At 57.5% G+C, this 14924-nt stretch overlaps 1 protein-coding gene across 2 annotated transcripts; it reads right to left on the bottom strand.

Moving 5' to 3' along the window:
- Positions 1 to 72: 72 nt before the first annotated feature.
- Positions 73 to 9711, bottom strand: LOC128842419 (SLIT and NTRK-like protein 6). Of its 2 annotated transcripts, none has more exons than XM_054038419.1 (2): positions 9599 to 9711; positions 73 to 1521 (listed from the first exon to the last, which is right to left on the bottom strand). In XM_054038419.1, exons 1-2 carry the CDS (start codon positions 9615 to 9617, stop codon positions 275 to 277), a joined length of 1266 nt encoding a protein of 421 aa, XP_053894394.1. In that variant the 5' UTR covers positions 9618 to 9711; the 3' UTR covers positions 73 to 274. The 2 variants fall into 2 exon arrangements, with proteins under 2 accessions (XP_053894394.1, XP_053894393.1); XM_054038418.1 differs by lacking the exon at positions 9599 to 9711 and adding an exon at positions 3850 to 3992.
- Positions 9712 to 14924: the final 5213 nt, after the last annotated feature.

The following is a 14924-nucleotide window of genomic DNA, read 5'->3' as shown; positions in this document are numbered from 1 at the left end:
CAGACCGTGACAGGCCAAGGGGGTGGGAATTCGGAAGGCAGCACGTCCCGCTCTGCAATGAGCCAGCCGAAGTCATTTCCAGACATTTATACGCTCTCGCTCCAGTCCAATGGATCGACATGACAACGGTCGTTTGAGTGACAAGCTCAATTCACTGCCCTCCAGCCGCATCCCGTGCTAGCTCCCACCCTCTCCCACCCCCGGGAGCGCGCTGGGTGTCAGCAAGGGCAGGGTACGGCCCCAGGTTCCCGGGACACCCCTCACGGGCCAAGCCTCAGTGCAGGTCAATGGTCTCGTACTCCTGCTGGTCGGAGTCCTCCAACTCAATGGCAGGCACCAGGTTGTAATAATCCACCGCCTGGCCCATGTAGAGCTTCTCTCGGTCCACCGAGTCCTTCAGCACGTCCGTCACGCTCACTGTCTCCGCTTCCGGGTCGCTGCCCGCCAGCTCCTCTGCCGCCGGTGCCCCCGCGGGGCCCGTCTCCAGGCTGAGGCTCCCTTCGTTGACCAGCACAAAGGAATCGTCCAAGGCCCCCAGCTTGATTTCCACCTCTTCGTAGAGGTCCCTGTTGCTCCCCAGCAGGGCGGTGGAGGGCTTCAGCAGGACCTGGTTCCTCAGCAGCGTGTTCTTCTCGCTCTCGGCGGGGGCAGTGGGCAGCTCACACTGGATGTAGCGGTGAGGCTCTGCCAACCCCTTGGCACCGTTCCTCTCCACTGTGGCCAGGTGGCACTCCGGCCTGCGGCTGAGGGCGTAGCCCGTCTTTCTCTTCTGCCTGCAAAAGCACCAGGCGACCAGGGCTAAAACGACCACCAGGGGCAAGCAGATGAACAGGGCGGTCAAGCTGTGTGCCCGGCAGAGCTCCTGCTTACGGATGTCTCGGATGTCCATGCTGCGGTAACGCTCTGGGGTGCTGCACACCACGACAGGGCCCTGCATGTCCCCACTGGGTGGCTCTGGGGGATACTTCTCCAGGTCACCAAGCAAGGTGCAGGTGCAATCCCAGCTATTGTTGGCGAGGCCGAGCCTGGTGAGAGAGGGCTTAAAGACACTGGCGGGAAGGGAGGCCAAGTCATTGAAGCCAAGGTGAATCTCTTGGATTTGGGTGGAAGCTCTCAGGAAGGATTTGGGCAGCTTGCGAAGCTTGTTGCTGTCCAAACGAAGGACCCTCAATCGCGGGGCGTCTTCTAGGAAACTTTCTGGAAGCTTTTCCAACTGATTGTGATCCAAGTGCAAGATCTCCAGCCTGCCGGGCGCACCGGGCGCATTGATAATGTCCACCACGCCGCAGTGCGAGAGGTATAGCTCTCTCAGGCCTGTTACTCCACCGAAGAGGCTCCAGTCTAGGGAGCCAATTTCAGCCCCGGTGAAGTTCAAACAGCATGTCTGGAGGGCTGGAGCTGCCTGAAAATCCGAGAAGGCCACGGCGGTACTGCAGTTGCAGGCTTCCTCCACAGTTCCTAGAGCAAGTTGCGTGGCGAGCAACAGCCCAGCCCAGAGGATGAATGCCCACAGCTCGCGACCTAAAGCAAAGAGGAGGGGAAAATAGATTAGTGATTTCTTCTGAGTAAAAAAAGGTTTGTAACTAACTCACAACATTTCTTGTACAGCAAACACCAATCGCTGAGTAAGCTGCAGTTCGATCCGTTTAATGCCGGGGTGGCCAACCTGTGGCTCCGGAGCCACACGCGGCTCTTCAGAAGTTAACACGCGGCTCCTTGTATATGCACCGACTCCGGGGCTGGGGCTGGAGCTACAGGTGCCAACTTTCCAGTGTGTGGGAGGTGTGGGGGTTGCTCACTGCTCAATCCCTGGCCCTGCCACAGGCCCTGGCCCCACTCCACCCCTTCCCGAGTCTGCTGTGCCCTCGCTCCTCCTCCCCCCAAAGCCTCCTGCACGCCACGGAACAGCTGATGGGGAGGTGCGAGGAGGAAGGGGGAGGCACTGATCGGCGCGGCTGCCGGTGCATGGGAGGTGCTGGGAGAAGCTGCTGGGGAGCTGCTGACATATAACTGTGGCTCTTTGGCAATGTACGTTGGTAATTTCTGGCTCCTTCTCAGGCTCAGGTTGGCCACCCCTGCATTTAATGGGTCAATTTAACTATTGGAGAATAGTTTCTCTCTTCAAAAACTTTCTAAACTTTATCTGTACAAGGGTCACTTTACCCAGCCCTGAAAAGTAGCTGTCTCTGGGGTGGAACCCCACAGCGTACAGTCATTCTGCAAAGCGACTTAAGCTAGGAGGTGAAAAAGAATCCTACCCTAACTGAAATACAGGGAAACAGCCTGCAGGTACCCAGATGAGAACTTAGCAAAGGCCAGCCCTGCTGCTCTTCTGAAACCTGCCATGGGATCTTTAACAACAATGAATGTTCAGAGCCGCCGTTGTATGTGTCGTGGGAAAGATGGCACCCCCCAGCAGCAGCACACCGCCCCCCTACTGGCAATGCATGTTTAGCCACTATCGCTACTTATAGGTAATTTGAGGGATTGTGCCACCTTTAGCATCTCACATTAAAACATCCTGCAGCAGGGGAGAGGAAAGGGTTGGGGTGACCCCCCCCGTCCTTCTTTTGAGCCCTAAATATCTGTGACCCACTAACATCTCCCAGTTGCATCTGGCATGACAGGGGGGAAGAGGTGAGGGGAGGGACTTTCCTTTTTCAGCCACTAACTAAATTCACCCACTCGCTCTAGCCCCTTCCCGAGAATGAACCCGCCTGCCCCCCGCACGCTGCGGCCATCGAGGACTTCCCTCTGACTGAGCACGAGACCCGGGCTGATTCTGGCAGGCAGCTGATGTCAAGCTTCTAATACAGTGTCTGAAGCAACCCAGCCCTGGCGCAAACAAACACGGGCAGGAGCCCTGCCTCTGAGCTGGCAGATCCTGCTGCTCTGCGAAGAGTTACCTGCACCAGGTAATCGGCTCGGCGCTCAGGAGCACCCTGATTACACCTGCTCCAGAGGAGAGCAGTTCCCCAGGCAACGGCTGGGCAAATGTCAGCTCTCGTACTGAAAAGGGGCGTGTGTTGAGCAAACCACCAAGGCGGCGTGTGGGAATCACCCGCCCTAGGGCACAGAGATTGACTGGATACCCACGACCCTGCAATACTTGGCCAACGAGTGATCCAGATTCCTAGGACCAGGGGCGTCGGCGGCGTCTATGCTGCACCGACAGGACCATGGACTCAAAGGGCTCATCCACACACACAGTAAATTGCAGAAAGATGCCAGGCTGAGTTAGTTCCTGCTGGGAGAGAAACCTTTGGTTTCAAGGAGTCCAGGAATTTCAGACCTGATGCCCTCCACTATCCTCTCCAGAGCCCCAGCTATCTGCCTGTTCCTCTTATGCCGCATAACCTCCTTCCCACACCTATGGCCTTTCTTTCAGGTGGTTGGAGGCATCTCTCTAGGATACTTCCATACAGCACAGCCACTTCTCTGAAGGACAGCCAGCCAGGTTACTTCCCCACGCAGCCTACAGGGGGGAAATCCTGCTCCCCTTCCTTTGGTGCAGAGGGCCTTCACTACAGTGGAATCGGTGTGATCCTGCTGCACAGAGCCCGGGGCACAATATGGGGAACTGCACAGAGGGGTCTGCACCCCAAGAGTATCCTGGATTGGGGCTCCCTGCACCCCAGCACGCAGGAGCGAGGGCGAAGGGGCAGGGATCTGGAACAGGTGAGCTTTCCTCCGGAGGTGACGTCACACTGTCTGCGTGTGCAACAACAGGACCAGAGAAATTAACAAAGCGCGTCTAACAAAAGTCCACCCAGGACTCCAGTCTGATAGGTCGGACCCCAGTGACCCGGAGAAGAGCTCTGGGTAAGCTCGAAAGCTTCTCTCTCTTACCAGGCAGCTGGTCCCTTAAAAGATATGACCTCATCCCTCTTGAATCTCCAATATCCTGGGACCGACAACACTGCAAACAGGTCTGACCCTACCTTCTCTTCCACCCCACGGCCTGTTAGGACCGTGTATAGCTATCCCAGAATGCCCTGCTACGGACAAACTGCCAACTCAGTGGGCAGACCTTTGTACTGATGGGCCACGGCAGTGCAGCGGGGTAGGGGGTGTTGAAATCTACATGCCAGGCTTTATGCAGGACGAATCAATTCAGTGGAAATTTACTGGCAGGACAAGCTATGCAGGCGTGGCTGCAGGGTAAGAAAAAGTCAGCCCCACCGGTCTCTGCCGGAGAGGGGGTTCGATCCACCCAGGAGGCGGCTGTATGCAGGGCTTGGAGTTAGATGGGCGCTGCTTGGTTCCCCTTGTCTGGAGTAATCGGCAACACCTAGTGGGTCCTCTGGTGCATTGCGACGGCTGTGGGGCGAGGGAGGCCCGTGCCCTGGCCTCGTTCCCCATTTAAGGGTTAGGCGTTTACTGAGGAAGCATTCAGGGGGCTTGGGTGACTCAGGATTCCGCCTCCAGCTCCAATCCTGCCCAGATACCAGCCTGGGTACCTCCTGGCAACTGGTCAGCAGCTTGGGCAGAACAGGTTGGTGGGTGTTAGTCCAGAGTCCAGGAGCCTGAACTCCCCGCTCGGGTCAGGGTCGAGGGTGTGTGTGGAAAGCTCGTCCTGTCGTTACCCATGTCCTGGGGAGAAGCAGGGACTTCAGTTCCCTGGGCTGTCAGGCTGGGCTCCGGGGGAGCACGTGCCGAGGGAGGCGTCCAAATGCTTTACAATGCCCGAGATGCAGGAAAGGTTCAGGAGCCGAACCGCTGGAGGGCGAGGAGGGAGCTCCTTGGGAATCAAAGCCCCAGGCACTGGGGCCTGTGGTGCATCCGCTCATTCCCCGGAGCCATCAGCACAGCTGGGGTCAGGGTGTCAGTCCGAGGGCTGCAGACAAAGACCAGCCACAGCTGCGGTGCTGAAGGTAACCCGAGCCCCAAGTCACGGTCGCTGTTTCCTCTCTCCCGGCTCTCTCTCCGCCAGGGATGGCCCTCAGCAGTGGGGTTACCAGAGACCCCACTATGTCACCCCCAAATCCATGACTCCCTAGGCTGGTGGGCCGGTGATTCTACCTGGCGGTCCTGGTTCCGCACTTGCCTCCCCCCCCACCCCCACCCTGCAGTCATCTCTCACCCCTTCTTTCTCTCCTTCCGCTCCCAGGGCTTCCCTTCTCCCCTTGCCCCTCCCTCAGTTCTCATGCCCTCCCCCTTGACTCTCTGCCATGAGTCCATGACGCCTCCTTATGGCAAGGCTCAGAGGGCCTGGCAGCCCCAAGGCACAACAGGTGGAGGGAATTTTGAGGGCAGGTCCACGCAGAATGTCTCTGATACACACCCCGGCCTGTGTCTTCAGGCCCTCAGCAGAGGTGCTGCCCATACAAGCTAGCGTTCAAATGAGGACCTGGGGATTTCCCCCAGGCTGCCCCTCGTGCTTAGGAGGAGCTCCCTGGAAACAGCTGCAAAACAAACTCATTCTCCCCCTTTAAGTCCCTCCCAGCTCTCCATTGCCATGATGCCTACGGACGACAGCTAATTCGCTGGTGTGCGGGGAGCCCTGCCTGTCACACGGGCCAGTGTTTCCTTTGTTCACCTGTTCCCCACCTGATGGCTCTTGGCTTACATTGTAAGCTCTCTGGGGCAGGGGCCACCCCTTTGCTCTGCATCTGTACAGCGCCTAGCACCATGGGGTCCCAGTCCTAGGTGCTCCGGTAACATGCATAGGAATAATACTGTATGCTGGAGACATTAGAGGGCCCCGGGCTCCGTTCCCTGCCATTGTGCGGGACAGGAAACGGCAGCACTTTGGCCCGTGTTCCGGTTACCGTCAGTTGGTCTGAGCAGGGCTGGAACAATGAACAATCCCTGCTTATCAGCCACACCATCCCCAGCGGAACTCCTGCTCAGCCCGACACTCCCTGGGCCCTTCCTGGCCACTGCCCGTGACGTCGGCTTTACCTCCCCGCCCTGCTCTCCTTAAAGGCCCAGGCCTGGTTTTTAACCAAGAGCCTCTTACAGCTTAAACCCTGAGCAGGCCTGTTCTGGAAGCCGGGGTGACGAGGGCTCGGTCGTTCGATGTGGGAAAACGGGGCTCTGGTCCCAGCTGTGGGAAGGACTCTTGTGAGGGGGTCTCACGAGGGACCGTGTGTTGCTCAGCTAGTTAAGAGGCAGTGTGCACGGGGTGTGTGCGTTTGTGTGTGCACCTGGGGGGGTGGATGGCTCAGGGGACCAGGATGGGATGCAGAGACCTTCACCTCCAACTCCTGTCCAGTCTGAGGCTGGGGGACATGGCATTTAGGCCGGGGGTCCCAGGGGTCTTTCACCACTAGGTGGCTTGTTCCAATCCAGCACAGGCCAATTGGCAATAACACCCCCTACCCATCACTGGTAGCCCCAGCAAAAGGCCAAGGAGAGCGACTGACGCTGTCACGGCTGGAGGGAGCCCACTTGCCGATGCCCTGGCTGTACCTGGCCACGGATACCCCGAGACCCCCGGGCTGCCAGCGGAGCACCTTTCACCGACAGGAAATTCACACTGAAAGCAGCCGTGGGGATGGGCTCCAAAAGGGGACCCTGAGCTGCCTTCCTGGTGTTTTCCCCGCCCTGTCCTGCCCCGTAAGAGAACCAGGCCCCATGGCCCAGCGCTGCTCTCTGCCTCTCTGGGCTGGATCTCGCAGGTTGTGACACAAATCTGTCAAAACTGAGGCTCTCCCAGGAAATGTGGGGCCCAGGGCAGCCTGTTAGCAGCTTTTCAAGGCGAGGCGCTTTCCCGGGAGGGGAGGGGAGAGCCAGCGGCAGCGCTGGAAGCCCTCTCAGCCACAAGGCATGTCCCTTTCATTGCACTGGCTTTCTGTTTGCTATAGTGACACTGTTGTGCTTTGGCGAGGCCTGTCCCCTGGCAACGGCCCAGGGCCGAGCACTGTGGACTGGTCACCCAGCCCAGCCGACAGAGCTAAGCCTGGCCCCTGGGATGCCAACTGCGCACCGGCCCTGCCTCGAAACATTTGTTTTCTGTGACTGTCCCAAACACGCGCTCTGTGCAGCTGGGACCTGGCAATGGCAGAGGCTGGAGCTGTGGCTTTCCAAGCAGTTACTGCCAACAAACTTCAGCCTTAACTCGCATCCCCCCATCCCCAGTTCACTCAAGGGAGACTGCGCTACACGGCGGGGGAGATGTTTCCCCCCATGAATTGCTCGGCTCAGGCCTCCAAACTCGTTTCACTGGTGATACAAAGCAGACCTCCTGAAGGAAGGCTTTAGAACGCACCGGATACCGCAGGGGAATGGACGGGAGAAAGGTGCTTGTTCCTGAGGGTCTGGTCAGACCATCTGGGCAGCCCTCACCCGATCTTCTGTGACGCCAAGCGGCAGCTCAGCCTGGTTAGCAGCTTTCACCGAGGCCCCGCACCTAGTTTGGGTTCCTCTCTGAGCCCTGCTCATGAGAAGCCTGGAACTGCTATCCTCTCTCCTAGAGCCCAGGGACACCCCTGCCAATTCAACTCTCCCCCCATGCGTGGCACACGCACCCAGCAGGGTCCTGGATGGCAGCAACTACAAGCAGCTCGCTGACACAGCAGGAGAGAGTCCAGCAGCAACGGGGTATCCAGCCTGAGTGCAGCTGGACCCCAGCTCATGGTGATCAGCACAACTCCTGCTCTGTTCTCAGTCCCTTCTGTCTCTGTAGGCCCCGTGTGGGGCTGTGTGCCACCGCTCCCCAGCACAGCCAGCCAGAGCAGGGGGAGTGGAGCCGGCTCCTGGTACCTTCCCTCCTGCCTCTGAAGCACCAACTGGAACTCCCACTCGCTCTGTGCAACTGCAGAACCGGCCCGTTCCCCTTGGCTGGTTACAGCATGCTGCGCTTCTGCTCCTCTCTCGGATCCCGGGGGAAAGCACTTCTTGCACTTACTTTTCACTGCATCCCCTTCCCCCCCAGGCGCGCACCCATTGTTACAGGGGCTCTAGAGAAGACGTGGATCCTGGGTTCACACCAGTGTAGCTGAGAGCAGCGTTTGCCCGACTCGTGCATGGGTACACGTGGAAAATCATTAAGGCGGTCACCCGGTTAGCGTCTGATTTCACAGACTCTGGGCAAGATTTTCAACAGTGACTAGGCCAGGGGTTCAGAGCCAGCCTTAGGGAAAACGGTGCCCCTGGCTCTTGGGGTCCCCTGCCCAGTGCCCCTGGCTCTTGGGGTCCCCTGCCCGTCACCCCCGGCCCCTGCTGGCTCCCTGGGCTCCCCCATCGCCCCCAGGCTCTGCTGCTACCCCCGCACATTGCCTCGAACTTCTTTCTGTGGCCTCGGAGCCCAGGCCTGCCCTATTTCTTGCCTCTTGACCACAGTGCCGTAAGGCCAGCCCAAACCTGTCGCCAGCATGACCCTGTTGTAATTCATTATTTCCTCCCGAGACCCCAGACACCATGGAGGGCGCCATTTTGTAGAGCAGAATGGTCTCCTCCGTGCACTGTGGTCTCACATGGATGGTGCGTGCGAGGTCACAAAATGGCGTCCTCCATACATGAGGGGCCGCCGCCACCCCATCTGCTGATGGCACACTTTGGGAACTGCTGGACTTGTGATTTGGGCAGCCTAACTTGCAATTTCTTTGGAAGGGGCCAGTTTTTCACAGGGGCTGCTCAGCGCTTCCTGAGAAATAGGCCCCCTGAGGGGTTTCAGGTTGGGTCCCCCAAATCACTAGCCCCTTTGGAAAATCTGGGCCTCTGACAGCTGCATTCTTGCAGCCTGAAAGTCCTACATCCCTTTTCAGCAAGGATGCACTTTGCACGTCGCCAGCACCTTCCATCCAAGGGTCTCGAGGCACTTGACAAACATTCGCAAATTTAGCTTCAAATCCGCCTGTGACGTAGGAAATGAACAGACTTCCCACGTTGCTGGAGACTTGCTCCAAGTTACAAAATGAGTCAGCGGCAGAAGTGGGAGTGGGGCTTCATTTGCAATGAAAGAGGTGCCGGGGGCTCAAGCAATTTTTTGTTTTTTTACATTCATAACTGATGCAGCAAGTCCAGGGGCTCTGGACCGCCAGGCCTGGAGGTGCCGGGCTCTGAACCGCCAGGCGTGGAAGTGCCAGGCTAGGAACCGCCAGGCGTGGAAGTGCCAGGCTATGAACTGCCAGGCCCAGAGGTGCTGGGCCTTGGCACAAATTAAACCCTGCTGACGATCAGGAACGATTTTTTCCCATCTCCTCCCTAGCAGCAAACTACCCCCCGCTGGCCTGGGGCACTGAAGTCGGTATTGACGCCGGAGGAAGAGCGCCCCCCATTGAGTCACCAGCCCAAACGCTGCCTGGGGCACCCGAGTGCCCAAGGGGGCCGTGCTGGGACGCAGGTGGTGCTCGGCTTGGGCAGGGGGCGCGGAGCGGACTCCCGGCCAGGGTGGCACGGGAGAGAGGGGGCTCCGCGCCGGGCTGCTGGAGGGACCCGGTGGCCCCTGCGAATGGAGCGCGGGGAACGCAGGCCCCTGCCCCGGGAGAGCCAGCCAAGCCCCAGCGCACCCGCTCCCCGGCAGCCTGGCCCGAGCTAGTCCGCGCCCGCGGAGCCCCAGGCGGCGCGCAGTTCCCAGGCAGCCGGGGGAGATGGGGCTGGAGGGAGGCGGACCCCGGTCCCGGGACAGAGCCCCCGGGCAGCCCTCACTCACCTCCCGCGGCGGGTCCCATCCTCCCGCGGGGGCTCTCCGGGGAGCCGAGCGGCGGGGCCCCGTCTCAGGTGTCCATGCCGGGCTGCGCTCCGCGCTCGCTCGGGCCGGCCCTCCCGGGGTGTGGCTCCGCCTCGGCTCGGGCCGCCTGCGGAACAGAGGCAAGTAACTCCCCGCCCTCCGGGATTTCCCCGTCCCGTGCCCCAGAGCTAGCCCCCTTCTCCTTCCCAGCCTCCCCTCTCCAGCCCCTTCTCCTCCCTAACCCTTCTCCCATCTAGCCTCCCCATATCCCCCCCTCAGTCCCCAGCACTCCCAGGATGCAGTCTTCCTCTGGTTCCCCAGCCCCCTTCCTAATCCACAGCCCCACCACCCTCCTTTTTCAACCCCCCATATCCTGCACCCTTCTTTCTTCCCAGCCCCCAGCATTCTCCTCTTCCAGCCCCCCCCCCCCACCGGAATGCCTCAACTTCAGCCTCCAGCCCCCCAACTCTCCAGCCTCTCTCCCACCAGCCCCCAGGGCCCCGCTAGGCACCTGGCTGAAGTCCCCCACCCCCTGTGAATGGTGGGAAGCAGTTGTGTGTGTTTCTGTGGGTCTGTTTCCCCTTCAGTGGAAACCCGTCTGGAGACACCAGCCCAGGCAACGCGCACAACTCCGTGACTGAGAGTGTGTGTAAAAACAGGAGCCCTGGAGAGAATCTGCCCCGGGGAGGCTAACTAACCCCCGGGGCCCCGCTGCCGTCTCTGTGTACACTGGTGTTCCTGTGCAAAGGGCCGTAACTAGGAACGATTAGGGTGGAATTGAGCAGGGGAACACTTACGCTGGGGCTTTGGGGTGTGGCAATAGCGGCCCTGTGGGAGGGCCTGGCTGGGACCCCATCACTTGGGATGGACCAACTGGATGGAGCACTTGTAATTGGGCTGTAGGGCCAGGAGGAGCTCCGAGGGGGGTTATCCATCTCTAGTTCCCTCCATTCCTGATTCTGGGAAATGCAGGGGGGCAGGATCGGACTGGCTGCTGACCCAAGGGGTGTCCTTCTGTCTGTGGCCGTGATCCTGCAAACACCCACTTGCTTAACTTGGTGCACACGAGTATTTCTGTTGAGTTCAGTGGGACTAAGGCCTGAGTGGTATTTAGGTGCTGAGTGAAGAGAGTTAGGCCTTTTGAGGATCTGGGCCTAACTCCTGTGGGTAAAGTTAAAAGTGAATGTAAACGCTTGCCGGATTGGGGCCAAATAGCTCAAAGATTCTTCCTCCCGTTGTGTCTCTTGTGAATGTTCTTTTTCCCAGTACAAGCGAAAGCCCAGGGGCACTTGGAACCGGAGAGATAAAAGAGCCCCAGGCTGAGGAAACAAAGCAGAACAATAAGGAAAATTATTAATACATAATACTGAGGCTTGGGAACTAACATCTTTGAAACATCGGCCATGCTAACGAATAAATCCTTGCTCCAGCAAGTCATAAAATGTTGATTCCCACCATGACTCTGGGTGGAGGCAGATAAAAATGACCATACAGCTAGGTAAACTGAGGCTCAGGGTGCCCCAGCGCCCTCAACCTTAAACCATCCTTTAAACCTGTGCAAAGCTTGTGCATCAAACCAGTAGCGTTTGACACCCACTTTGCACATACGTAAGTGACTGTGCAAGACTGGAGGGAATCAGATCTCGGTTGACTAGCCGGGGAGTGAGTGTGTGATGGAGCCCCTATAATACTGGTGTGGGTCTGACTGTACTCACAGGCCTTGTCTGTACTTGAAAACACTGCCGCTGTCACTACACCTTCAAAATCCGGCTAGTGTAGCCACAGTTATACCGGCACAAAGGAACTTTTGTCGGCACCGCTCATCCCAGTTTGAAATCGGACGAAAGCAGGTTTTTGCCAGTATAACTGCATCTACATGAGGGCTTTTGCCGGCCCAGCTACATCATAAAAACGATGGGACCCCAACCAGCACCGCATGCCGGCAAAACTTTTAAGTGTAGACCTGCCCTAGCGTGAGATCTGTGTCTGAGCATGCTCAGTGCAAACTAAATGTTTCCAGAAGCCTGAGGAGACTTGGGGTGAGCTGAATGCTTCTACAGCTACTAATAAATGTATTCGGCCTTTTCTCCAACCCCTCTGCCTCCTGAGCTCCTAGTAAGCCTGCCAGAGATCACAGTACATGCCTGGAATAAACGGTGCCGTAAGATGTGCTGAGAGGTTGTTTCAGAGTAGCAGCCGTGTTAGTCTGTATCCGCAAAAAGAACAGGAGTACTTGTGGCACCTTAGAGACTAACACATTTATTAGAGCATAAGCTTTCGTGGGCTACAGCCCACTTCTTCGGATGGCTCATCATTTAAGACAAAGGTAGGTAGGGGCCAATATTTTAAAGGATTTATTTCTTTGCTTTTCTCACCTGACGTATGTGAGGTACCCCTGCAAGTTGTAATAGTATTTAGCGCTTACGCTGGTTTGTTCGTCTTTTGAGCTTTTTACGATTAAAGGAATGTGACCCACTTAAAAAGGTGCAGTACCTGGAGATTTTGTTCCGTGTGTGCAGTGGGGCCATGGTCCATGGCTTCCCCCTCACTGCTGTTACAAGTGACAGCTAAGATCGCTATAACTGAAAGAGGTTGGGGTGGGGGCAGAATCTCTCAGTTTTCCAGTGTGTTAGCTTTGTACATTGCCCTCCTGTTGGGTCTAATCAGTTTCACGGTTTCCTTTGCAGAGGCAGGTGGTTTGTCAGTTTCCCGTCTTGTCTGCATGGTTCTTTCTCACAGCAGTGAGGGTGAGAAAAACACTTTTGAAAAACAGGAAAATGTGGTTGTCAAGCCGCAGAAATTGGCAGGGAGACCCCGGTCTCAAAACGGCTTTTAACTCATGTTTGAAAAGTGACTAGGTTTCATTACTGTAAGGAGTCCACTGGAGTCCCCCCCCCCCCGCCTGCCTTTCCAGTGTTACTTCTCTTCCCGTTGCCTGAATGACCCTGTGCCTGTCCCCACGAGACTCTGCCGACACACCCGGAGCGATCCCCTCGTGAGCTCAGGTGGGTCAGCAGCGAGAGCTGAGTGCAGCAGATGAGCAACGGGCGGGCGTCGTGAAAAGGCAGCCGGGCTCTGTCTGCAGCAGGCAGCAAACAAAACAAACTCCATAGCAACAAAAGGCCGAGCATGCCTGACTGGGGATTTCAGAGCGGGTGAAACAGAAACAGACACAGTTCCTTGTTGGGTGTGATGCAGGGAACGAGTGTTTGAAGGTTACAGGAAGAGGGTGCAGAGAGGAAGGGTGGTGCATTAGGTAGGGCGCTAGTGTGGGAAACCTGGTTTCAAGTCTCTGCTCTGCTACAGTCTCCCTGTGTGACCCAGGGCATGTCCCCTAGTCTCTGTTCTCCATCTGTACAACGAGGTCATAGCCCTGCCCTCCCTCCCAGGGGTCTTGCGAGGGTAAGAACACTACATTGTGAGGGGCTCAGATATTATGGAGAAGGGGACCAGACAAGGACTGCAGATGGATGGCTTTTGCTATGCAATACTCAGTGCTGGAAGCAGAGAGGCCTTCCCCACAGCCCTGCAAACGTGGTCTAGTGGTCAGAGCCTGGCTGGGACTCCAGACCCTGGGTATTTCTAGAGTTTAAGGCCAGAAGGGACCATTCAGATCATCCCGCCTGACCTCCTTGACAACACAGAGCTTAGAGCCTCGCCCAGCGATCCCGGCAGCGTGCGCACACGACATGCGGTTGAGCTATCGCGGATCTTTTAGAACAATATCTGGGTCTGATTTAAAGAATTAAAATGACAGAGACTCCTCCCCACCCTGAGGTCAGCTGTTCTGATGGCTAATTCCCATCACTGTTAGAAATCAGGCCTTATTTCTAGTCTGAATTTGTCTAGCTTCAGCTTCCAGCCACCGGATCTCGTTCTGCCTTTTCCTGCTAGGTTAAAGAGCCCTCGGCTGTCTCAGAAATCTCCTCCCCTCTGAGGTACTTGTAGACCATGAGTAAGTTCCCTCTTAATTTTTTGGGGATTAGATTGAGTTTCTTCAGACCCCCATTGGAAGGCAGGTTTTCCGGACCTCAGATTGTCCTTGTAGCTCTTTCCTGAACCCTTTCCAATTGGTTCCCATCCTTTCTGAAGTGCGGTACCAGAGCCGGATGCAGCAGCCAGTAATGGCCTCGCTGATGCTGTATCCGGAGGTGATGCCCACCCCTCTACTCTACCTGATCTGCCATTCCCAGCTCATCTGGGTGACCCAGGAGAACTCACACCCCGGCTGCAAAAGGGGGATAGTGACCCTGCCCCAACTTTGCAAGGGACACTGAGCTCCGGGAGTGAAAAGCGCTGCATGAGTCCGGGTACTACCCTCATTCTGTAGGCTGTCCTCCCAGCCAGAGGGGTTCCTGGTCGGCTCTCTCCATGACAGCTGGGCACTGGGACAGGGGCACTCCCTCCTGAAAACCTCAGCCCCGGTCTGTAATGCCCTGTGTCCTCCCCATGGAAATCGGGTGCCTGGAGCGGGGCTCAGAGTGGCTGAAACCACATCCTGTTGATGGCCCCTGACCGCCATTCTGCATGCACCGGGTGCGGGCAGCGTAGTGCTCCATGCAGCTGTGGGTGGATCCCAGCCATGCCAAGGAGATGCACGCCCCCTTACCTGCCCCCATGCGCTCATGGACACTTTCCCTTTCCTGTTTTCTTGGTCTCCCCTGACTCTAAAATAAAAGCTGGTCCCTGCCTCCTTTCAACCTGCGCCTTGGGATATTTAACTGCCCCCTGCATGGGCCCTGCTAGAGGCTGACAGGGTGGAGCTGGGCCCAATGGCTCATCTCTCTTGCTCCTCCTTTCTTCCTCCCCCTTGTTTCTGTCGCTGGCTTCGCTCGGGTCCCATGGTCTGGTGATGCTTGTGGCTCAGGCGAGGCCCCCCCTTCCCCCTGCGTTATGTCCCAGTTCTCCTGCCACAAACTGATTGTAACACGGTTCTGCCCTCGCGCCCTGGGGGCTGATGAACTGCAAGGGCCCTACATGGGTTGGGGTGGACCGTGTCCAGCAGAGGGAGCTAATGGTCACTGACCCTGGGGCCGATGCACGGATGTGTGGAAACTGGTGAAGCAAGAGCCAAGGTGGGTTATGAAATGGGGGCCGGTCCGACCAGGCCAGAGTCCAGGTCCAGCATACAACTCTGTAAACGCCCCTCCCAGGCCTAGGTGCTAGAACTAGGGGGGCTGCCGCACCCCTGGCTGGAAGTGGTCTCCATCATATCCAGGGTTTACAGCTTAGTTCAATGGTTCTCAGCACCCCCACGATACAAATTGTTCCAGCCCCCCTGCTCCCCAGGGCACCTTCCAGCCGGTTG

This window comes from Malaclemys terrapin, chromosome 8, assembly GCF_027887155.1.
Source record: "Malaclemys terrapin pileata isolate rMalTer1 chromosome 8, rMalTer1.hap1, whole genome shotgun sequence".
NCBI lineage: Eukaryota > Metazoa > Chordata > Testudines > Emydidae > Malaclemys > Malaclemys terrapin.
The sequence above is the reverse complement of the archived record's forward strand: the minus strand, read 5'-3'. Positions and strand labels throughout refer to the sequence as shown.